The 23,950-nt window shown below is 47.4% G+C and overlaps 2 protein-coding genes across 2 annotated transcripts in view; one reads left to right on the top strand and one right to left on the bottom strand.

The window, feature by feature from the left end:
• RAB37 (RAB37, member RAS oncogene family) overlaps positions 1-23,950 on the top strand; it is a 69,435-nt gene that overhangs the window by 16,170 nt on the left and 29,315 nt on the right. The gene's annotated exons all lie outside the window — the stretch shown is intronic.
• LOC103070365 (CMRF35-like molecule 1) lies at positions 3,013-22,352 on the bottom strand. Its single transcript, XM_007454400.1, is given in 12 exon segments — positions 3,013-3,019; positions 4,589-4,697; positions 5,219-5,363; positions 5,855-5,995; positions 6,157-6,249; positions 6,323-6,345; positions 7,955-8,067; positions 8,869-8,989; positions 10,323-10,654; positions 21,968-22,053; positions 22,055-22,107; positions 22,310-22,352. Coding segments are annotated over 12 exon segments (1,266 nt in total).

Raw genomic sequence — 23,950 nt, 5'->3', positions numbered from 1 at the left:
ATATATCTTTTGTGTGATTCCTTGATTTAACCAACTTTTCCAATGAACTGACCAATAACAATTCCAGCTACATCGGGTAAGAATGCACCTACTTGATAAAATAAAAGGCTGACTACTATATCAGTCCCTCCTGATCTAAAAAATTGTTGATACATGAAATCAACTGATGTTAGCTGCCTGGCCCTTCCTGGCCCCTCCTGCTAAAGGCCATGTATTTTGAAGATCGCCAGTGCAGTATATTTTTCTCCCTCAACTGACTCTCAAAAGGGCTCTGTCCATAGAGAACGGACTTGTTTGCCAAGGGCGAGGGAGGGTGGGAGAGGGAAGGATTGGGAGTTTGGGGTTAGCAGATGCAAACTATTATATATAGAAAGGGTAAACCACAAGGTCCTACTGTCTAGCACAGGGAACTATATTCAATATCCTGTGATAAACCATAATGGAAAAGAATATTAAAAAAGAAGATATATATGTATGTGTGTATATATAATATGTATAACTGAATCACTTGTTGTATAGCAGAAATCAGCTACACTTCAATTTTTTTAAAAGGGCTCTGGGGCTTCCCTTGTGGCGCAGTGGTTGAGAGTCCGCCTGCCGATGCAGGGGACGCGGGTTCGTGCCCTGGTCCGGGAAGATCCCACATGCCGCGGAGCGACTGGGCCCATGAGCCATGGCCGCTGAGCCTGCGCGTCCTGAGCCTGTGCTCCGCGACGGGAGAGGCCACAACAGTGAGAGGCCCGCGTACCACAAAAAAAAAAAAGAGAGAGAGAGAAAAAGGGCTCTGTCTTCTGAAAGCCAGGAATATACACATAGCTCTCAAAAGGAGACTATCCAAACCCTCCAATTTTCATAAAGTGGAATCTTTAAATATTAATAATTCAAAAAGCAAAGGAGGGAAACCCCGGAAACTTTAGTCAGGTTATAAATAATCGGGCACTCAACCAGAACTGAGTGGTTAAATATCTTGGAGTTTGTCTTAACAGAATGTGCTTTCCTGGAAAGTGGTAAATGCCACCCTCACTCAGATCAGCAGAACCTTATCTGAACTTTCTCTCTCTTGCAATAAAGGTGCCAGTCCACAGCCCAAAGTCTGCCTTAGCAGGGTCTTTACGGGGCAGCCGGATACGGTTGAGACAACACCTAGATGCCAGTCTATAAACATTATGAAACAATTTCCCTTCAAACCTCTTGCACATGTTTGCCTCCCTTCCCCCACCCTGACTACCCCAGCGCTCTCAGGACTGAACAAATCAGGCTGGATTCAGGGCAGAGTCCTGTAGTCACGACCCCAAACCCAAAGAACCTAAATGCCTCCTGTGAGGACCACCAGTCAGAAATCTGCTCCATCCAGCTATAGAACGGACTGGACAAATTTCACAAATATCATGGGCTACTCAACTATATCTCTAAGGACATGAAAAGGTCTCTTTTCAGACAGCCACCCATCCAGATGGCTGGAAGCTGGGATAAAAACATTATATCCAGCGATATATCTGGTAGACACTTTTTTAAAGCTTGAATGAGGCAATTAAAAGTGTGAATCAGGGCTTCCCTGGTGGCGTAGTGGTTGAGAGTCCGCCTGCCGATGCAGGGGACGCGGGTTCGTGCCCCGGTGCACAAAAAAAAAAAAAAAAAAAAAAAAAAAAAAAGTGTGAATCAGAGTGAATCTGTCTTCTAGGCTGATTTACCTTTCGTCGGCTCAGCCAGGCGGCCAGGACCTTCCACATCCAGCCCATACCCACCGTCCAGACAAAGTCAGGGTGGGGGAGCTGGCAGGAGGGAAGTCCAAGAGGGAGGGGATATAAGTATGCATATAGCTGATTCACTTCATTGTCCAGCAGAAGCTAACACAACGTCGTGGAGCAATTATACTCCAATAAAACAAAAAAAAAGAGGAAGAAGCAACCGGACCCCTCCAGCCAAATCAAACTGAGCTGAACACCAGTCTGTGTTCCCAGATACGTCACAAGTTTCATGACAGTAAATCTTTACTAGTATCTGTGGTAGATTCCAGAGAAGATGAGTCCCCTACAGTGCAAGAGAAGCTTGTACTGAGCGATTCTATTTTGTGCGGGCTGCTTAAAAACTCAGCAGTAAAGGCAGTTTACGCACAACAGTTAAAATGGCGCAGTGACGCCATTCAGAAAGTGACTGTCTGTTATGACTTATTCATAGAGCTCAATTCACTCTCATTTTGTTCTGCTTTGAACTTTTTCACTTAAACGTCTCTCTATAGGCACTTCTCGCTCTGTAAATCTTAAAACAACCTGGATCAAAAACACTCTTACTCTGACCCACTCAGCTCAAGTGACCAGCCCAAGAATATTTAAGCTTGCTTGGGCTCCGTAAGCTCTCCCAGGATGATAAAGCCCTTGAGATTCTAGGGAATCATCTTTCAGGGAGTGAGGGCAAGAAGAAAGGGCAGCCCATGCTGAGATGAGATGGCCATCCACTAAGGCCACCTCCGCCAGACTACTTGGGAGGTCCAGAGCTGTGAGAAGTTGGGGAAACCCCAGGACACACTGATAATGGCCCAACTAAAAATCCCTGCGGCCCCAATACCTGCTGGGGCTCTTGTCTGTGACCCTCAGGCAAAGCTGGTCCTTTCTTCCCAAGTCACGACTCCCTTCTCTGACACTTCCCTCCAGCCCCAAACAAAAGAAACCCAAGCAAAGGAATAGACCTTTGTCCTCCAGTCAAGGGGAATCATGGCACCTCACCGCTCTCATTTCGGGAGGGGAAAAAAAAGTCTCTCCACTGCATGCTGCTGGGAAGGGGATCCTGAAATCCCACCTGGTTGCCCAGGTGACCCAGGGGTCCTTTCCTCACATGATGGACATGGGTGTCCCCGCTCCTGAAAGCTCACCCTGAGTTCCCAAGTCTGACCCATCACGTTACTTATTCATTCGGTCAACATATAAATATTCAAGAACCCACCCTGTACCTGACATTAAACTAGGCACGGGGGATACAGCAGTGAGTAAGACAAATTCCCCACGTCTGGGCAGCCTACAGCCTGGTGGAGAGGGGGGAATCATTAAACCCATGTGCCAATAAACAAGTTAGCTCATAAAGTAGTAAGTACTACTTTTTTTTTTTTTCGCGGTACATGGGCCTCTCACTGTTGTGGCCTTTCCCGTTGCGGAGCACAGGCTCCGGGCGCACAGGCTCAGCAGCCATGGCTCACGCGCCCAGCCGCTGCGCGGCATGTGGGATCTTCCCGGACCGGGGCACGAACCCGCGTCCTCTGCATCGGCAGGCAGACTCTCAACCACTGCGCCACCAGGGAAGCCCAAGTACTACTTTTACTTAGGGCAATGTGACAGAGAGGAATCAGCGGTGTAGCAGGGGCCACTGCTGTTAGGGGGGTCTGGGAAGGCCACCCTAGGAGGGAACATTTGAGCTGAGTTGTGATAATAAAAATAAGCTTTTTTTTTTTTTTGGCCACAGCACGTGGCTTGTGGGATCTTAGCTCCCCGACCAGGGATTGAACACGGGCCCCTGCATTGAAAGCATGGAGTCCTAACCACTGGACCGCCAGGGAATTCCCTTTTCTCCTTTTCTCCCTCTCTCCCTCCCTCCCTCTCTCCCTGCCTTTCTCTCTCTTTGGCAAATCTAACTATTCACATATCCATTGGAAGACCATTCCAGAAAGAAGGAATAGCAAGTGCCAGTGCCCTGAGAAGGGACCACGTATTATCTTGTTAGAAAGATGGAAGAAAGTCCAGTGTGGGTAGAGCAGGGCAGGTGAGAGGGAGAGTAGCCAGAGAGAGGGTCTTAGGGGCAGGCAGGGACCCATGGACCCTGGGGGCCTCCTGGGCTGTGGAAGAAGCCACTGGAAGGTTACAAGCAGGGAGTGATCAGGTCTGTGCTTTAAAAAGATCCCTCTGGCTGCTGGGAGGAGACTGGACTCAGGAGCAGAGAACAAGAGGGACTCCAGGCCGGCAACTGGACTAGTTTGGTAACCATGGAGATGGCAAGCTGGGATGAGATTCAGGATTCCAGAGGGAGAGCTGCCAGGACCCTAGAATAAAGACAGCAAGTCCAGCGTCTGTATATACTCGATGACTGTCCCTGTGTGAGTAGCTGTGTATAGACACACACACACACACACACACACACACACACACACACACACACACACAAACACACATTATCCTCCTTATACACACAGTCCAGGGTGGTGGCCCAGTCTCCAGACTCTGGAGCCAAAATGCCCAAGTTCAAATTCTAACTTATCCACTTGCTAGCAGTAAAATTTGGTAAGTCACTGAACCTCTCTGTACCCAGATTCCTCCTCTGTAAAATGGGGACAATAATAAAGGCGTCCTCTTAGGGTTGTGGTGAGGATTAAATTAGTTACTGTAGGTAAAGCCTTTAGGGAAGAGTACCTGTTACATAGTATATTTTTTCCTATTACTGCTGTAACAAATTACCACAAATGTAATGGCTTCATTAACACAATACAACTTTATTCTCTTACAATTCTGGAGACCAGAAGTATGAAATCAGTTTCACTGGGCTAAAGTCAAGACGTCGGCCGGGCTGGTTCCTTCCGGGGGCTCTGGGGAGGATCCGTTCCTGCCTTTTCAGCTCCTGGAGGCTGTGGCGTTCTGTGGATCCTGGCTGCATCACTCCGACCTTTGCTCCCACCATCACACTGTCTTCTCCTCTGTGACCTTCTCGCCTCCCTCCTATAAGAACCCTTGAGCTTATATTCAGGGCCCAGCTGGATAATCCAGAATCATCTCCCCATCCACAAATCCTCAGCTCTGTTACATCTGCACAGTCCCTTATGCCACAGAAGGTAACATTCACAGGTTCTGAGGGTCCAGGTGCCAATAAGTTTTAGGACCATTGTTCAGTCCAGCACTCATGATAAGCAATAAATAAAAGTGAATTACTATTATTATTGTTACCATTGTGATTGTTCCCTCAGCAGCTCCAGAGTATATCCCCAGCCCCCTCCCAAGCTGTGCTGGGAGAGAAAGGGATGTGGAAAGACCCCTGTCTAACTCCCAGAAGCTCCCTGAGACTAGGCCCTGAGCCCAAACCATAGCTGGCCACGATGCTGACTGCATCAGGCAGAGGCCTCAGGAACTGGCTGGTCCCATGAGGGGACTGGGGGGCAGGCAGAAAGCAGATGAAGCAGGAACGTACTCAGAGGCCTCGAGTGGGTCTGAGAGGGGCCCCTGGAGCACAGGTTAAGGCTTCCTGATGGTGCTGTATTCCGTGGGTTCCTCATGGCTCCTGCTGGGAATGCGGGTGATGAGTTGCCCCATGTTGCTATAGGTTGGCTCTTGATCTGAAGTTTCCAAAGACAGAGCTGCACAGGCCATGTCCTCCCTGGGAAAGGAAGCCTGCAATGAAGACGTCCTCGGGGTTAGAGAGGCTGGCAGGAGGCTGTGCCCATGGACGGAGGAAACCTTGGAGGAGCCTGGGGAGACAGACCCTCCAGGGCTTCTGGAGTCTTCTCCCAGGCCCCCCAGCTGCTCCCCCCTCCACTCTGCCAGGCACCTTTAGCTCCGGCCACGGCAGAAGACGCTCTCCCTCAATTCCATGCCAGGGCAGCACGTTTTGCACGGAATCCCAGGTCCCTCAGCCTGTCTGGGTCTCCCCTGCCCAGCATGAGGACCGTGTCTGACCGGGCCCTGAGTCTCCCAATGCTAAGACCTGGTGTGGAGGCACTTCAAATGCCAAAAGCGCACAGGAGCTCTGCCAGCAAGTCTTTCAATGGCTGCATATTTGCCCAGCACCCACCCTCCCACGTGGGCGGGAGAAAGCCGGTCCTCAAAGGAAGGGCAACCGCTGGTCCGGTCTGAGCCCGTAGCAGCCCCACCAAGCGCATTACCATGGTGACATACTGAACTTCCTCTGTGCTGGCCTGGGCGGGGGAAGAGGGCCTCGTGGAATTCCGGGAGGACCCAGAGTTTTCAGTCTGCTGCAGGCTCAGGTTTGCATAGCAGATGTCGCCCTCCAGGGGCTGAAGCACCTAAGAGAGGAAACACAGGTTGCTCTTCCACGGAGGGACGCGTGGCTCTCTGCTCCCCTGGGACGCCCCTCTCCCAGCTCCCTCTGCAACTCCCATCTCCTCTTAGCCTCCCACACATCCCCCTCCCAAGCCCTCCTCCCTTCTGGCTGATTCCAGCATACGCCCTGGCCCCTTCCCCGGCCCTTGCAGCTGGGCCATGAGTACATGGCCATTTGGGCACAGGGCTTGTCTGATACATTTGGACCTTGGTGCTCCTGGGAGATGGAAAATAAGGAAGTGAGGGAACGGTGTCTGGTGTCTCTGCTCTGACCTCGGGGACTCTCTTACCTGCTCTGGGGATATCCCAGCAGCTAAAAGACAAAAACAATCAGAGTCAGAAAGCCCATCCAGAGGAGGTGAATTAGGCTTCGGGCTCAGACAGAAGAGACCTGCTTCTAATTCTGATCCCTCAGATGAGAACTAAGGAGACCTCTGCCCATCTATTCCCCACATCACAGAACTGTGCAATCAGCTGCTCAGGTGGCCCTGCCAATTATCAACTCCCCCGGGATTAGGCTCAACCTAAAACTTCTGCTGGGATTCTGCCCGTGACGCCACCATTTCTCCACCTGCAGGGGTCAACTCAAAGTCACACCTACCTTCTCCAGCTATCCAGGCTGTCGAATCCCTCCCTCCCTGGCTCCCAGGGCATTTGATTTATGTCTGTCTCATCACCCTTGTCCCACTGAATTCTGGTTGGTCTTCAGGTGGGATGCGGGCTGCTGGATGGCTGAGCCTGTCCCTCCCATGCCTTCCGGGTGCGGACTGTACCAGGCACAAGAGGGGCTCCATCAGTACAATCTGTCCACGCGACGGGATGGCTGTAAGCTGCTCTCTGAGTGGAGTACCCGAGCTGGGTCATCACTGTCTGGACCAGCTCTCAGGTGCCCTCTGGTTCCTGTTTCTTTCTCTCCCTGCCCTCCCCCTGCCACCGTCACGCCCCCAGCTTCAGAGACAACAAAGAAACGAGAAGATTTTCCCTATGGTTTTTAGATACCGAGGGGGACAGAAAGTATTTTTAACTTAGGTCACGGACAATACATTGCAGGGAAAGTATGATGAACAGGGGTCAGGCTCCCATCTCTCCAAACTACAAGATTCCCCAGGCTGTGGGGACGGAGCAGTGTTAAAGAGGGTCCCGTGAGCGCCCAGATCCCAGTGGGTTCTGAGAAAGGGAGGAGGTGCAGTTAATGTGAGAACGTGGAAGTGGAGCCAGACAGGAAAACTGTTTGGCCGAGGCCAGACCTCGTGACTGACAAGTGCAGACTCGTGAGCAGAGGCCCTTCCCTAAAGGGCAAATGTACACAGAACAAGTAGGGTAGCCTGAGAAAGGGCTGAAGAGAGGAAGGGCAACCATAGGAGTGGCCACCAACATTCTTGAGAAAACAGAGAACTGTGTATGGGTGTGCACATGCACGCGTGCGCATTCGTGTGCGGGCTATGTTGTGTGTGCACACATGAATATGTGTTCATGCGTGTGTGTAAACATCTGTGCGTGTGCATGCGTGAGTGTGCGCGTGTGCGTGTGTTTCTCCATGCCCCCGTGTCTATTCAGTACCTCCTTGACAACCACAGGAACTCTACTAAAGTGTCTGGGTACCCTAGGAAGGCTGCCTGCCTAAGGCCATTGCCATCTCTGCCACCAGGAGCCAAACCAAGAAACAGACAGGGAGGCAGAGCAGAGAGGCAAGAAGAGCAAAGAGGGATGAGCAAGGTAGAATTGAGTCCAAAACCTCCTGGGTTCACCTCCAAGCTCCAGCCCCTCAAACTGCCAGCCGCTGTGGCCTTTGGGACGGCACCCCTTCCAGACTGTGCAGGTATTCCCTTGGGCTGATGGTTCCCGGATGACCATGCTGGCCATCAATCCCACACACTTCCACCCAGCCCAACCCCAGCCCGGGGTCAGCCAGGTCCCCTCACCTTTCTTCTGTCGTTTCAACATTCTCCAAACCACAAGTGAGGCCACCATCAAGAGAAGAAGCAGCACAGCAGAGATGAAGGGAAGGAGGGTGCTGGCCTTCAGGAGGACACTGCTGGGAACGACAGAGGATGCCCCAGGCACCCAGGCTCACCTCCTGTCTTTGGCCTTCTCCCACCCACCTGGGAGCAGGGACAGCCACAGGCCTTGAAACCTTTCGACCTATAGGCCTGAGTTTCCAGTCTGGGAACCCCTACTCCCGGGTGCCCTCAAAGATGTTTTTTAAAAAAAAGAAGAGAGGAGGGTTCCACAAGGCATCTCAGTGGGTCTAGAAGCCAAACAGAAATTGTATGGCAAAGGCTCTGAAAAGGCCTCCCTGCTTCTAAGCTTGCCCCCTGTACAGGCTGAACAGCGTCCCTCCTCCAGTAATTCATATTCATTTGGAACTGGCGAAGGTGACCCATTGGGAAATAAGATCTTTGCAGAGGTCGTCAAGTTAAGATGAGGTCATACTGGATTAGGGTGGGCCTGAATCCGATGACTGGTGTCCTTATAAAAGGGAAATGGGGGCACACAGACACAGAGGGAAAAGGCCATGTGATGACAGAGGCTGACATTGGAGTGATGCTGCCATAAGCCAAGGAGTGCTCGGCTTACTGGCAACCACCAGAAGCTAGGAGAGAGGCCTGGGACAGAGTCTACTTTTGAGCCCAAAGAAGGACCCAACCCTGCAGACACCTTGATTTCATTTCTGGCCTCCTGAGCTGTGAGAGTAAGTGAGAGGAGGCCCCAGCATCCTTGCGCTTGGGGGTCCGGAGACAAGCTCTGGCTGGGACCTGGGACTACAAAAGTCCCCCCTTTGGAAGAGTTTGGGCCAAGTGGGCCACATGTAACAGCAGCATCAGAGCTGGCTTACCCGCTGTTGGATCCGGGGCTGGTCACAGCCGGGGAGCCACTGGTCTCTTCCAAGCTGACTGGCACTGTGAACATGTTGATAGCAGAGGTGGCAGGAGCGGTGGCCGGCACTGTGGTTGGTGCTTGGCGTACAGACCAGGTTACACATTGCTCTGCCTGTTCACCCACCCGCAGGCTTAAATGTGGCTCTGAGCCGGGGGTGGGGTGGGGGGGTGGGGATCATGGGCTACCTGAGGAGTCTGGAGCAGGGCCAAGGGAGAGGGCCTATAGCCTGGACTGCTCATATCTCCCTGGCCGCTAGGAGACTCAGAGCCTCAGAGGCAGGTGGAGCTGGCACAGGTCCGGGGAGGACATCAAGCAGAACTTGGAAGGTTACGGGGGGGCCAGGCTTGCCTCAGGACAAGGGCAGATGGAGTTCAGCTGGAATTCAAACACTCCGGCTGCTTATGACAGGGCCTCGGCCAGTGGCCAGTGCCTCTCACCTTATTTATCCACAAGGACGTGAACAGAATGGGGGCTCTCAGGTGGCTGACATACCCCAGATCTGTGACTTCAAACATGAGGACCAGCCCTGAGCAAAATTCTGAGGTTCAGGAAGAGCCTTTACTTGGGGCAAATTATAAAGCTTTCACAATGGGGATGGTTACATCTCAGGAACGTGGTCAGGATTGAACGAAAAGATGCTGTGCTTTGCAAGTATAACAAGCCTCACACGTTCCCGGTGTGGTGGAGGCTCCGTTGACTGTGCGCCCATCCCCATTGCCACAGGTGCCCAATGAGCTGGTGTCACCTGTCCGAGGGTCAGCAGAAGCAGAGCCCAACAGATAAACTGGGTCAGACCAAGGCACTGAGACCCCTGAGCCGACACGCCCAGAGTGTTTGCATTCTGAAAGGATTTAGGAAGAGAACATCCTTAATCCCAAATGTGTAAATGGCTCATGATGGGATTTCAGGCACCTGGGAATGCAGCCCTTTGATTGTGGAGGCCTTTCCAGACCCCGGGAATTAACCGCAGCAGCCCCACTGTGCTGGGTCTTACCCCCAGGGGGTGGGAGCTGCAGCTCTGAAGACCCAACCCCAAATTCCAGAAAGAATAGGAACACCTGGGCAACAGGGGTCCCAGGAAAACATTAGCAGAAATTAGGGTCTCCGGGTGAGACCATCACCTGGATCTCCATGGGCAATAGACTCGGGCACTGACTGTGCAGAGGGAAAAATAATGTGTCGAGAAAGGCTTGATCCCATCCTGGAGGAGGCCCTGGGGGCCATGAGAGCCTCTAAGGGAAGCCCTGCCCCTCCCAATCCCAGGTGGTCAGTGTGGGTTCCATGAGACCTCAGGACTCCCCCGCCCTCTGTGACAGTTCACTCTGAGTGACAGGTCACTAAAGAGGGACCCCAGGGACCAGGACAGAGCAGGCCCTGAAGAGACACATCTACACATACACATACGCTTACCTGGGTCAATGGTCACTTTAACTTGGACCCCAAGGTCAGTTCCAAATTTCTCAATCCCACACCAGTAAGTGTCTGCATCGTTTAGCCTGAGCTTCTCCATGATCACGGTGATGGTGCGGCTTTTCCTATTGTCCCTGATGGACACGCGGTCCTTTTTCACCTCCTTCTCTGATCCAGTGGTTTTAACGACGAACTTGCAGCTGCTCCAAGCAGCTCCTCGGCACCACCACTTCACAGAGTTCTCCCACTCAGGGGTGTATTGACACTGCACAGTCAACGAGCCCCCCTCTAGGCTGCTCATTGCTTTTGGGCCAGTGATGGCAGATGAGCCTGGAAAACACAAATCCATGTACCTGTCACCTCCCATCCTGAGGGCAGGGCCACAGCCTCCTGCATTGTGAATAGTTCCAATAAACCCAAGGTCCTCATGAGTTAAATAACAGTCAAGAAAGGAGTATGCCTTACACATGAAGACCTTCCGTTCTTCAAAATTCTATCACATCAAAACCACCAGGAAAATCCCATAAAAGCACAACTACAGATCTTAAAGAAACAAAAACATTGACACAGAGCAATAATAGCTTCCTGTAGTTCACCCCCTCTCCCCTTCTCTGTGGCCAGTAAGTCTTTCTATTTCCAGCAATGTCCTTTTGCAACCATCTCTGTGTTACGCTGGTCTGATGGGGAGGAAAGACCAGAGGACCCATTTCCACAGAAGATGACTTTGTGCTGTGGACCTCAGGAGGTTCAGCTGAAACACCCCCATCACCTAGCCCTGGAGAAACTTCCTAATGATTCTAATTGCTTCGAGCGGTTCTACTGTAAACCACCCGGGGAAGGAACACCTTTGAAATTGACCAAAACAGTGATGCAAATCAGTCTCCCCATGCTATGGAATCTGTAACGCCCAGATCCCATTTCTCCCCATTGAATTGCTTTGGTTCCTTTGTCAAAAGGCAAATATGTGGGCTTCCCTGGTGGTGCAGTGGTTGAGAGTCCGATGCAGGGGATGCGGGTTCATGCCCCGGTCCGGGAGGATCCCACATGCAGTGAGCCATGGCCGCTGAGCCTGCACGTCCGGAGCCTATGCTCCGCAACGGGAGAGGCCTGCGTACCGCAAAAAAAAAAAAAAAAAAAAAAAAAAAAAAGTGAGTTCTTTATGGATTTTCCATTCTGTTCCGTTGATCCATTTGTCTGTCCTTTTGCCAATCCACACTGTGTTGAATACTATAGCTTTGCAGTAAGGCAGGTATCATAGAGTAAAGCAGCATTTCCCTATATATATGTTCTTACTCTTTCTTTCATTTTCTCGCCTTTGAAAGATTCAAGATACAGAGAAATGTATCTTTATTATAAGAAAAACAACACTTCAAGCATGATGAAGAATGGCATCAGTGTCAGACCCTGGGAGGTAGCGAGGACCAGGGCAATCTGGAGAGCAAATGCCCCCCGCAGAGGCATGGCCCCCTCCCACTCAGCCCACTGTCCTCATGCAAGCAGGCAGTGTAATTTAAGATCTTTTCATTTTTCTGGAGTAGTCCAAATTCTGGGTTTGGGGTGGAACCTCTCAATTTTAAAACTCTGGCTTATTTAGAAACAACAGCAATCCAGCCCGTGCCACCCAAACCCGTCTGCCGGCAGAGCCTGCTGTCCGGGCTCAACTCAGATCCATACTCATAAGGGAGGTTCTTTCTGTCATTTTCCTTGTGCGTCTTTGTCAGCGTTGGTAGTAGAGATATGCTACTTTCACACAATTCATCTGGCAGATTTCCATTTTTTTGTGCTCTGAGATCAGCACGTAAATAGAGCAAAGGAACTTTGGGTTCTTTCGGATCTTAAAAAATTGGCTAGAAAACTGTCTGGCAAATTCTTCATTGGGGCAAATTCTTTGATTACTTAAATTTTTTTCTCCATGAATATTGACCTATTTAAGCTTTTTTATTGTTCTTTAATAAATTCTGTTCTTTTGTTTTGTTTTTCCCCAAAACTTATCTATTTTACAGTGTATTAGCATAAAGTTCTGCAAATATAAGGTATCCTTTAATAATTAAATTTTTCATACCTATTATAATGACACATTTCGATGACATGTGCTGTTTTATTTTATTGATTACATGTGCCACAAGATTTCCTCCTTCATGCTTTTCCTCCCCCTCTTCCTCTTTCTTTTTTCCTGTGCTAAACCATTTTGAGATTTAGTTGGTAAATGTTACTGTTTTTAGTTTTAAGTTATTAATTTCTCATAGATATAATTTTATTTCCTTGAGATTACCACGTATCTTTTTCTGATTTGCTAAGTTTAAAGCTGGGATAATTTTCTTCCTTTCTAAAGTTAAATAAAGCATGTTGAAAACTAAGAATTTACTTCTGTCCACTTTTAAAGTTAAGATATAATTCGCATATCATAAATTTTACGCTTTGAAAATGTATACTTCCATGGGTTTTAGGATATTCACAAACTTGTACAACCATGAACTCTATTCAATTCCAGAATGTTTTCATCACCCCAGAAAGAAGCTCTGTACCCATTAGTAGTGACTCCTCACCTACCCCTTCCCTGAAGCCTCTGGAGACCACTAGTCTTTCTGTCACTATGGACTTGACTTTCTGGACATTTCATATAAATGGAAGCATACAATATATGATATTTTTTGTCTGACTTCTTTTACTTAGCATAATCTTTTTAAGATTCATCCATGTTATAACATGTGTCAATATTTCATTCCTTTTTCTGGCTGAACATTATTCCATGGTGTGGATCTGCCACATTTTGTATATCCATTCATCACTTCATGACATTTGGGTTGTTTCCACTTTATACATCATTTTGGAACACTGTAAAAGCGTTTTTCTTATAAAACAAAGCATGAATCTATCCTATGACCTAGTAATTTCACTTCTAGATAGTTAGCTAAGAGAAGTTAAAAACAAATGTTGGGGCTTCCCTGGTGGCGCAGTGGTTGAGAGTCCGCCTGCCGCTGCAGGGGACGCGGGTTCGTGCCCCGGTCCGGGAGGATCCCACGTGCCGCGGAGCGGCTGGGCCCGTGAGCCATGGCCGCTGGGCCTGCGCGTCCGGGGCCTGTGCTCCGCGACGGGAGAGGCCACAACAGTGAGAGGCCCTCGTACCGCAAAAAAAAAAAAAAACAACAACAACAAATGTCCACAAAAAAGAATTTTTATCACAGCTTTATTTATAATAACAACATATTAGAAGTAACTCAATGGAGTGGGAGGTTGGGGTGAGCAGATGTGAGCTTTTATATAGAGGATAGAGAGACAGCACGGTCCTACTGTGCAGCGCAGGGAACTATAGTCAATATCCCGTGATAAACCCTAATGGAAAAGAATATATTTTAAAAGAACGTATATATATGTATAACTGAGTCACTTTGCTGTATAGCAGTAATTAACACAACACTGTAAATCAACTATACTTGAAAGAAAGAAAGAAAGAGAGAGAGAAAGAAAGAAAGAAAGAGAAAGAAAGAAGGAAGGAAGGAAGGAAGGAAGAAAGAGAGAAAGAAAGAAAGAAAGAAAGAAAGAAAGAAAGAAAGAAAGAAAGAAAGAAAGAAAGAAAGAAAGAAAGAGAAAGAAAGAAGAAAGAAAGAAAGAAAGAAAGAAAGAAAGAAAGAAAGAAAGAAAGAAAGAAAAAGAAAGAAAGAAAAAGAAGGAAGGAAGAAAGAAAGAAAGAAAAAGAAACTCAAATGTTCACCAACAGGGGAACAGGTAAACAAATAGTAGCATATTCATAGTAACAGCATAGTACAGAATAATAAGAAGGAGTGAATTAGTGATACAAAAAGCAACATGGATGAATCTCAAAAAGACACTGAGTGAAAGATCAAAAGAGAATAAACTTCATGATCCCGTTTATGCAAAGTTCTACATTAGGCAAAATAAGCTTTGGTGATAAAAATTGCAACAGTGATTCATGGGTGGGGGAAAGATTGGGAGGGACACTAAGGAACTCCAGGTGATGGAAATGTTCTGTATCTTGATAGGTGATACAAGTTACACGAATTTGTCAAAACTCAGAATTATACACTTAAGATCTATACGTTTCACTATATGTAAATTATACCTTAATTTAAAAGACTCTTATGGGATGCATCTGGAGTTATGCTTAAGGACACTTTATAACGTTAAATGCATCTATTAGAAAAGTAAAAAAGGACTTAAATTTAATAAACATATACTTCAGAAGTTAAACGAAAAACAGAAGGAGGAGTAGGAGGAAAGAAGAAAGTAGAAGAAAGGAAATAATGAAGTTAATAAAAATTAATGAAGTGGAAAAAATCATATAATAAGGAAATCAAAAAAGCCTAGAGTTGGTTATAAATAAATAACCCTAATTAGATATTCATTACAGAAAGAGAGAGGTCTAAATAATGAATATCAGGAATGAAAATGGGGACCTCAGTACATACCCTGCACACATTAAAAGGATAATAAGGACTTCCCTGGTGGCACAGTGGTTAAGAATCCGCCTGCCAATGCAGGGGACATGGGATCGATACCTGGTCCGCGAAGATCCCACGTGCTGCGGAGCGTGCGCCAAAACTACTGAGCCCACGCACCTCGAGCCTGTGTTCTGCAACAAGAGGAGCCACCGCAATGAGAAGCCCGCGCACCGCAACGAAGAGTAGCCCCCACTCGCCACAACTAGAGGAAGTCCGCGCACAGCACCGAAGACCCAATGCGGCCAAAAAAAAAAAAAAAAAGCTAACAAGAGGATAAGGCAATAATAGGATAGGATAATAAAAGGATATCTAGATAAGATTATGGCAATAAATTTGAAATTTTTTGGAATAAACAGATGCTTAGCAAAAATAATACAATGTGCTAAAACAACACAAAAAGAAATAGAAATCTGAATAATCTTACAACTATTTAAATAAATTAAATCCATTATTAAAAACCTCTCCAAAAGAAAACTCGAGACTTACACAGCTTCAATTGAGATATCTATTTACTAAACATTGAAGGAAGAAATAATGTCTACCTTACACAAAAGAATTCTGAAACAAAGGAAAGGAGGATGCAATCCCAAATCCATTTAATGAGACTGGCATAATCTTGATGCCAAACCCTGACAAGGGCAGTGCAAGAAAGAAATATTATAAGCAAATATCACTCATGAATATAAGTGCAAAAGTCTGAAATGAAAAATCAGCAAGCTGAATTCAGGGAATCTTTTTAAGATTCATGCATGTTATAACATGTGTCAGTATTTCATTCCTTTTTATGGCTGATCACTATTCCATGGATCTGCCACATTTTGTATATCCATTCATCAGTTCACAACATTTGTTTTACCCACTTTACACTAAGATCCCACATGCCGCGAGGTCAACACCCATTCATGATTTTCTAAACATTCTTAGCAAATTAAGAGTAGAACATGCTTTATCTGATAAAGATTATCTATTAAAAGCCTCAGGGCTTCCCTGGTGGCGCAGTGGTTGAGAGTCCGCCTGCCGATGCAGGGGACGCGGGTTCGTGCCCCGGTCCGGGAAGATCCCACATGCCGCGGAGCGGCTGGGCCCGTGAGCCATGGCCGCTGAGCCTGCGCGTCCGCAGCCTGTGCTCCACAACGGGAGAGGCCACAACAGTGAGAGGCCCACGTACCGCAAAAAAAGAAAAAAAAAAAAAAGCCTCAACAAATACCACAATTAATGTGAGACATTGGCATATACTTTATAATAATGTGTTAACCTGGACATTGATTCTGTATCCACTTTTCTGTACATGTGCTGTTTTCTGAAATTCTGACCAACGTAGTGAGACATGGAAAAATATAAAATATATAATTATTGGGGGGAAATAATAACATTTAGAGAAAATTTTTAAATCTTAAGTTTAAAAGGATTTTCACTTATAATGGAATTCAATAGAGTGGCTAAAGCCACAATAAGTATATTAAAATCAACGGCTTTCCTATAAACCAGTAACAAGTAGTTGGAAAATAAAATGGAAAAGTGCTCATTTACAATAGTAATAAAGGTGTATTAAATACCAAGGAATAACTTTAACAGAAACAATCAGGACTTATAGAAAAAAAAACCATACACAAACACAATGAAGTTTTCTTGACAGACATAAAGGTTTAAATATAAGAGAAGAGCTCTGTTATGATCCCGAATGAAAATCTGTATATTGTAAAGATTTTCCTCCTTCCCAAATACATTTATAGATTTAACTCAAAACCCCCAGAACATTTTTAGAGCATGTACATTTTTTTCAGATAATCTCCATCTATACACATGTGTGTATATATATGAATATGTATGGCTATGTAATAAATATTATATTTAATATATGCTAGAGATTATTTGAATAAATGAAGAGACAAGAATTTTTAACATATTAAAGATGAGCAGTAAGAAGGGACTTGCCTGCCAGGTATCAAAATAGTACCGGGCCAGGGGCTTCTTTGGTGGTGCAGTGGTTAAGAATCCTCCTGTCAATGCAGGGGACAAGGGTTCGATCCCTGGTCCAGTAAGATCCCACGTGCCGTGGAGCAACTAAGCCCATGTGCCACAACTACTGAGCCTGCACTCTAGAGCCCACAACCCACAACTACTGAGCCCTTGTGCCACAACTACTGAAACTCTCGAGCCTAGAGCCCATGCTCCACAGCAAGAGAAGCCACCACAGTAAGAAGCCTGCACACCACAACAAAGAGTAACCCCTGCTCTCCACAACTAGAGAAAAGCCCATGTGCAGCAACAAAGACCCAATGCAGCCAAAAATAAATAAATATTTTTAAAATAAATTAAAAATAATAAAATAGTAGCAGGCCATAATAAAGAAACCAGTTTGTGAATATAACAAGACTATATACACATATCAATAGGACACAGTCAATAGCCTAAAAACAGACCTAGTCTATTTAAGAATTTCACACATACCATAGAAGACTAAAACGATAAACAGAGAAGGGAAGGGTTAAGGCATAACCCTATCCTGTCACCTCTCAGTGTGCTCCATTTAGGTAAATATAGAGAGATTAAGGAGGTCAGCATAAAAAATAGCAAAGCATTTTTAAACTGAAAGAAAACAGAAGTGAATCTCTATAAAATTCCTGGATGACAGGGAGATCTTTCGAAACTTGAAATCAATGGACGACAGGAAACAAGAAAGAGTTAGTAGTGAATTTGACTGCATGCAAATATAGCACTTGGACATACCAATAAAAAAAGACTGAAAAGGCAAAGAACAGACTGAGAGAAATATTTAGAACAAATAACGTAGAAAAGGATTAATAGAGTTTCTCTCGATTAAGAGTTTATAGAAGAAAAACATTAATACCCCATTTGGAAAACTGATGAGAGGTAAGAGGCAAGTCACAAAGAGGAAATTCAGCGGCTAATAAAATTCAAATGTTTCATTTAAATAATCTAGCAAATAAGAAATGTGGGGCTTCCCCGGTGGCGCAGTGGTTGAGAGTCCGCCTGCCGATGCAAGGGACACGGGTTCGTGCCCCGGTCCGGGAAGATCCCACATGCCGCGGAACTGCTGGGCCCGTGAGCCATGGCCACTGAGCCTGCGCATCTGGAGCCTGTGCTCCGCAACGGGAGAGGCCACAACAGTGAGAGGCCCGCATACCGCAAAAAAAAAAAAAAAGGAATGTGGAAGACAACACCATTTTTCACATAACAAACCAATCAAGTTTTGATGACTCACTTTTTGCTGACGGGGGCCAGGTGGTCCAGGCACTGTGAGAATATGCTGGAAGGAATGTAGCTGGTTCAGCCATACAGAAAGCCATATGGCATTCATATGTATCAAACATAGTCATGCCCTTTGCTCCAGTAATGCTACATCTAGGATTTGGTTCTCAGGAAATAATCAGAGAGGCTAACAAAAACGGTGTGCACAAAGATTCATCACATAATTAACAAAAATAAAGGAAACAAAGTTAACTTCCACCAATTAGGGAAATAAGTATATAATGAAATATAATGCAAACACTGCTAATTATGCTTAGAAATATTTTTAATTATGTGGAAAATTCTCATATGAAGTGAAAATAAGTGTGTTAAAAAATCATATGCAGTATAATACCAATGAACTTTTTAAATATGCATAGAAAACAAAGATTAAACATAAACCAAAATCTTAACAACTGGTCACCTCGGGCATTAAGACAGACATAAGGGGTTTTTTTTGTTTTTGTTTTTGTTTTGGTTTTGATTTATTTATTTTTGGCTGTGTTGGGTCTTCGTTTCTGTGCGAGGGCTTTCTCCAGTCGCAGCGAGTGAGGGCCACTCTTCATCGCGGTGCGCGGGCCTCTCACTGCCGCAGCCTCTCTTGTTGCGGAGCACAGGTTCCTGACGCGCAGGCTCAGTAGTTGTGGCTCACGGGCCTAGTTGCTCCGCGGCATGTGGGATCTTCCCAGACCAGGGCTCGAACCCGTGTCCCCTTCATTGGCAGGCAGATTCTCAACCACTGCGCCACCAGGGAAGCCCCAGACATAAGGTTCTTTTATTTTTCCTAATTCTTCATTTTTTCCTGTACTTTCCCAAGTATCAACAATGAGCATTTACTACTTTCAAAATCGTAGGAAAAACAAATGCCTGGACAGGGCTGTTTAATAGTGTGGTAGGCAGAGCAATGGCCCCTAAGGATGTCTGTGTCCTAACCCCCAGAATCTGTGAATATGTTCACCCTTACATGGCAAAAAGGGACTTTGCAGATGTCATTAAATTAGGGATCTTGAGATGGAGAGATTATCCTGGGTTATCCCGGTGGCCCAGTATAATCAGAAAGGTCCTTAACCGAGGGAGGCGGGACGGTCTGAGTCAGGGAAGGAGTGATGACAATGGAACGGGGGCTGAAGTGATGTGGGATCACAGGCCAAGGAAAGCAGGCAGCCTCTGGACTTCCCTGGCGGTCCAGTGGTTAAGACTCCGCGCTCTCACTTCAGGGGCCGCAGGCTTGACCCCTGGTGGTCGGGGATGTTCCGCACGCCACAGGGTGTGGCAGGCAGCCTCTGGAAAGCCTCTGGAAGTCGAAGAATCAAATTCTCCTCCTAGAGCCACCAGAAGGAACGCTGCCCTGTTGACTCATTTTAGACTTCTTATCTCTAGACTGTAACATTATAAATTTGTGCTGTTCTAAGCCACTAAGTTTGTGGTCATTTGTCCCAGCAACCCTAGGATTCTAACGCGGATGGCCATTCCATCTTTAGTTGTCATTTAGCATCAGATCTGACCCTTGAACTCGACTGAGCATTTAGTATCAGATCTGACCCTTGGACCATCTGCTCCACTCACTTCTCGGACCCCTCTTCCAGGTCCCCACTCCCCATCAACCTGAGCAGAGTACTGGCTGTGCTGTGGGGACCCTCCTGGCACAGAGGCAGCCTGGAGCTCCAAGAAGCAGCATCCTCCCTGGGCATGGTTACTCACAGCCTAGATGATCAGGAATAATCCTAGATCAGGTGGAAGCTGAGCCCCAGGGGGAGGTGAGTGGCTCCCGGTCAGTGAGTGACAGTTGAGACTGGACCCCGTCTCTGGCTCAGCAGGGGACATCAGCTAATTTCCACTCTGGGTCAGCACGTCCGGGGTCTTGTCCACCTCTGCCACCACTTACGGTGAGGCTTAAGTTGGACAAGACAGCTAATTTTTCTCTGAAAAAAATAGGGTCGTTAAGACTCTTTTCTCACAGAAAATGAATGCTATAAAGCCCAGTGGGCTAGTATTTTCTTGTGTACTTTTAAAACAATGAACCCTTGCGAAGAGGGAAGTAATGCTGGTTAAATGTGTTACTTGCAAAATCGGAAATTCTATGGGAAAGGCTGGTGACAGGTGGCACAGAGGTTCCCACTGGAGACTGGCTTCCTGTTAGTGCACAGCTGAGCCTGTCCCACTTCAGACAGATATTCCCGCTCTGCCTCAATCACTCCTAAAGCATATACACATACGTGCGCGCGTGGCTCCTTGTGGAGCCACCTGCAGCCACAAGCCTCCCCAGAGACCTTTTCCCCAAAGAGATAATAGTATCCTCCCAATCGACCCCAGCAGGCTGTTGTGAAGTGTGTAAGGAAGCCACAAGGCCTTTCTGTTCCTCAAACGTACCACGCAAACGTACCACGGCCAAGCTCATTTCCACATCAGAGCCTTGCTGTGCCCTGTGCCTGAAAAGGCGTCCCTGATCTCAAGTGCCTGTTCCTTCTCGTCTTCCAGGTCTCAGCTCAGAAAGCTCCTCCTCAGAGGGCTCCTTCTAAACCCACCCTATCGAAAGCACAGCCACCACCCCCTGAGTCAGGGCACCTAGCTCAGCTCTGTTCACAGCACGTGTCACTGCTTGGAAGCATCATTTTCATTTTTATGCCTGATGGAATGAATGATCCAATCAGACCACGTAAAAGAGTCATGGGTCACAAAGGGATGTCCGGTTGTCATGCCCTCTGGAGACTCAGATCCAAATGCAACCACAGAAACTTTTCTCAGGAGAACACGACTGCTCCAATTCTTCTCTCGTCTCCTTAATTATTTTCTTATGAAGATATAATTCACATACCATGTAATTCACCCTTTTAAAGTGTACAGCTCAGTGGTTTTGTAAGATATTCACAAAGCTGTGCAAACATCATCACTAATTCCAGAACACTGTCATCATCTCAAAAAAGAAACCCCATACTCATTAGGCGTCCCTTCCCCTTACTCCCTCCCCCAGTCCCTGGCAACCACTAATCTACTTTTGGTCTCTATGGATTTACATATTCTAGACTTTTCATATGAATGGAATCATACAAAGTACAGCCTTTTGTGTCTGGATTCTTTCACTGAGCTTAATCCAGGTTGTAGCAAGTGTCAGTACCTCATTCCTTTTTTATGACTAGTAGTATACCATGGTATGAGTATGCCATGTTTTATTTATCCATCCATCAGTTGATGTGCATTTAGATTGTTTCCACTTTTTAGCTATTATGGACTATGTTGCCCTGAATATTTGCATACCAGTTTTTTGTTTGTTCTTTTTTTTTTTTTTTTTTTTTTTTTTTTTTTTTTTTTTTTTTTGCGGTATGCGGGCCTCTCACTGTTGTGGCCTCTCCCGTTGCGGAGCACAGGCTCCGGATGCGTAGCCTCAGGGGCCATGGCTCACGGGCCCAGGCGCTCCGTGGCATGTGGGATCCTCCCGGACCGGGGCACGAACCCGTGTCGCCTGCATCGGCAGGCGGACTCTCAACCACTGCGCCACCAGGGAAGCCCCCCCTTGACTTTTAATCAAAATGGTATCCATGAGACTTCCCTGGCGGTCCAGTGGTTAAGACTCCAAGCTTCCAATTGCAGGGGGTGCGGGTTCGATCCCTGGTCGGGGAACTAAGATCCCACATGCCACACGGCGTGGCCAAAAGAAAAATGGTATCCACCAACCTCATGTTGCCTTCAGCCCTCTGTCTCTGCTCACATCCCTGTGTCCCCTTTTCCTCTTCATTCTACCAAGCTAACCTCCCCTCGACCTTTCCATTCTACTATTTCCTTCCCCAAAAGCTTAGAACTGCCTGTCCCCCTCCATCTGGCAAACTCCCGCTTCCCTTCCTTCCAGGCCCCCTTCACCCTCACCCCTTCCCCAGAGCCCTCCCTTGCTCATAAAGCTTTCTGGAAGGTGACAGTGCAGGAGCGAATATTCGCCAGCTCTCCTGAGCAACTAGGGTGCCTCTGCTTTTCTGTGACCAGTGGGGGCCATCAGTCTGTCCATTTTGAAGGACCAGCCCCTGGGTGGTCAGGAGTTATGCCTGGTTCTGGGTTCATCACGAAGACCACGCTCCATATTTCTGCATCGGCCGTTGTGGGCACCGCAACACAGGGTGAGGGATTGAGTGGATGAAACACACAGGCTCACGACTGGGAGGAGCTACCTAGAAAAGGGGTTGGTTTCTCAGCAGGACACCTTGCTGGGCTCCCTCCTCTCTCTGCCAGCCACTTCCTCCTGCCCCATAGGCTTTTCCCGAGAGAACAGACCCAGGCCCAGCTCACCTGCAAGCCGGCGGAGGAGGTAGAACAGCAGCAGCAGGCGCATTTTCTCCTCACACGGGTCCTCCTCGGTGGAGCGTGTCAGCGAGAACCAGCTACAGTCTGCTTCGTCTTCCAGCCCTTCTGCTTTCACTTATTCTCACTCTTATACTTCCTCCTTCAGGCCCTTCCCACTGGCGAATGAGACTCAAAGAGGAAGGAGGCGGAATGGGTGAAATTTCAAGGCAGCTGGCAATGCAAGAAGTGATCATAAATAAGCTTTTGAGAAACACCTCCCTGTCCGGAGCCATGATGGGTTCTCTGAAAGGAGAACTTTGCTCCTTCTTGGCCTTGAAGTTTGCAGACCCACCAGCTCTGAGCAGCTCTTACTCAATTCTTCTCCATTGGTGGGAAGACTGGGATGGGCGAGAACCAGCCCCACTGGAGAAGTGGTGGGGAGCTAAGGCTGATGCACACAATGTCCTAAATGTGGAATTTCAAGCGTAGCCAAATTCTCGGGAGCCGGGAAGGTCAGGAGTTCCACTGTATCATGGGGGGCGCTTGAGCCAAAGTCAGAGAAGAGATTGTAGATTCCAATGTAGACCAGAGATTGGAATGAGGGGGTGAGGGGGTAACAAAACCCAGACTACCCACTAAAAGAAAGGGGCTCAAAGAGTAGGGACACGGGTATTCCCTGGGGGTCCAGTGGTTACGGCTCCGCACTTTTTCCACTATAGTGGGCACGGGTTCGATCCCTGGTCGGAGAACTAAAAAAAACAGAGTAGGGACAAGTGAGCAGGGAACTACTGGTCCAATGGGCAAGAGGGGCCTCTGTCCTGAGAACATACCAGGAACTCTTGCTGCTGTGCCCCAGCTTACAAGGTGAGAATCCATGGATATCGATTCCAGCCTGAATCCTCCAGAAACTTGTCAATCACACCTTCCTGAAGAAATCAGCTCATTGTTCGTGGCTATTACCCCCAGCTCCTCTCACCCCCTGACACACACATTGTAATAACTATCTGTTGCAGTGGGAAGAAAGGATGCACCAGCTTCGCCTGTCTGACTCCCTTTCTGTTTTGACAATTTTGTGCCCATCTCCCACCCCTCTCCCCCATCAGAATCCCAGCAAGACCTGGGGTTAAGCACAGAAATTAGGAAAGGATTGGACGTTTCTCATATTTTGTTCCTAGGGCCACTTTTGCTGTGTGTCACACATACCTTGTGACATCTTGAGGAGCAAGTGAATCCCAAGGAGAGATATAAGCCCTCACAGGCTCATCAGGAGTGAGTAGGCATCAGGGGGGTTATCTGCACAGAAAAACACAGCAGCTAATAAGCCAGGATGTGGCCAGAATTGGCCTCTCACTTTGCATACCTCCAGACCGTAAAATAAGGTCAACAATACAGGGTGAGAGCTCGGTCAGCCCTTGGTCCCCGCTGCTCAGCAAAGCCATCCTTGGCCTGTGGCACTGAACAGCTATGCCAAGAGACATTGGGCTCCAGCAAACAGGAACACCATTTGGCTTCCAGGGGAAATGACCAAGGAATTAAGCAATTTGGAGCACCCTGAAAAATAAGGGACAGGTGCTTTGAGGGATGTAGGGTAATCCTTCCTTTCTTGAGAGCAGGCAGTAGGAGTAAACAGCCTCTGAACTACCCCAA

The sequence above is a fragment of the Lipotes vexillifer genome, unplaced genomic scaffold, assembly GCF_000442215.2.
Source record: "Lipotes vexillifer unplaced genomic scaffold, Lipotes_vexillifer_v1.1 scaffold518, whole genome shotgun sequence".
Lineage (NCBI taxonomy): Eukaryota > Metazoa > Chordata > Mammalia > Artiodactyla > Lipotidae > Lipotes > Lipotes vexillifer.
Note: the sequence above shows the minus strand (reverse complement) of the source record. Positions and strands in the feature narration are given on the sequence as shown.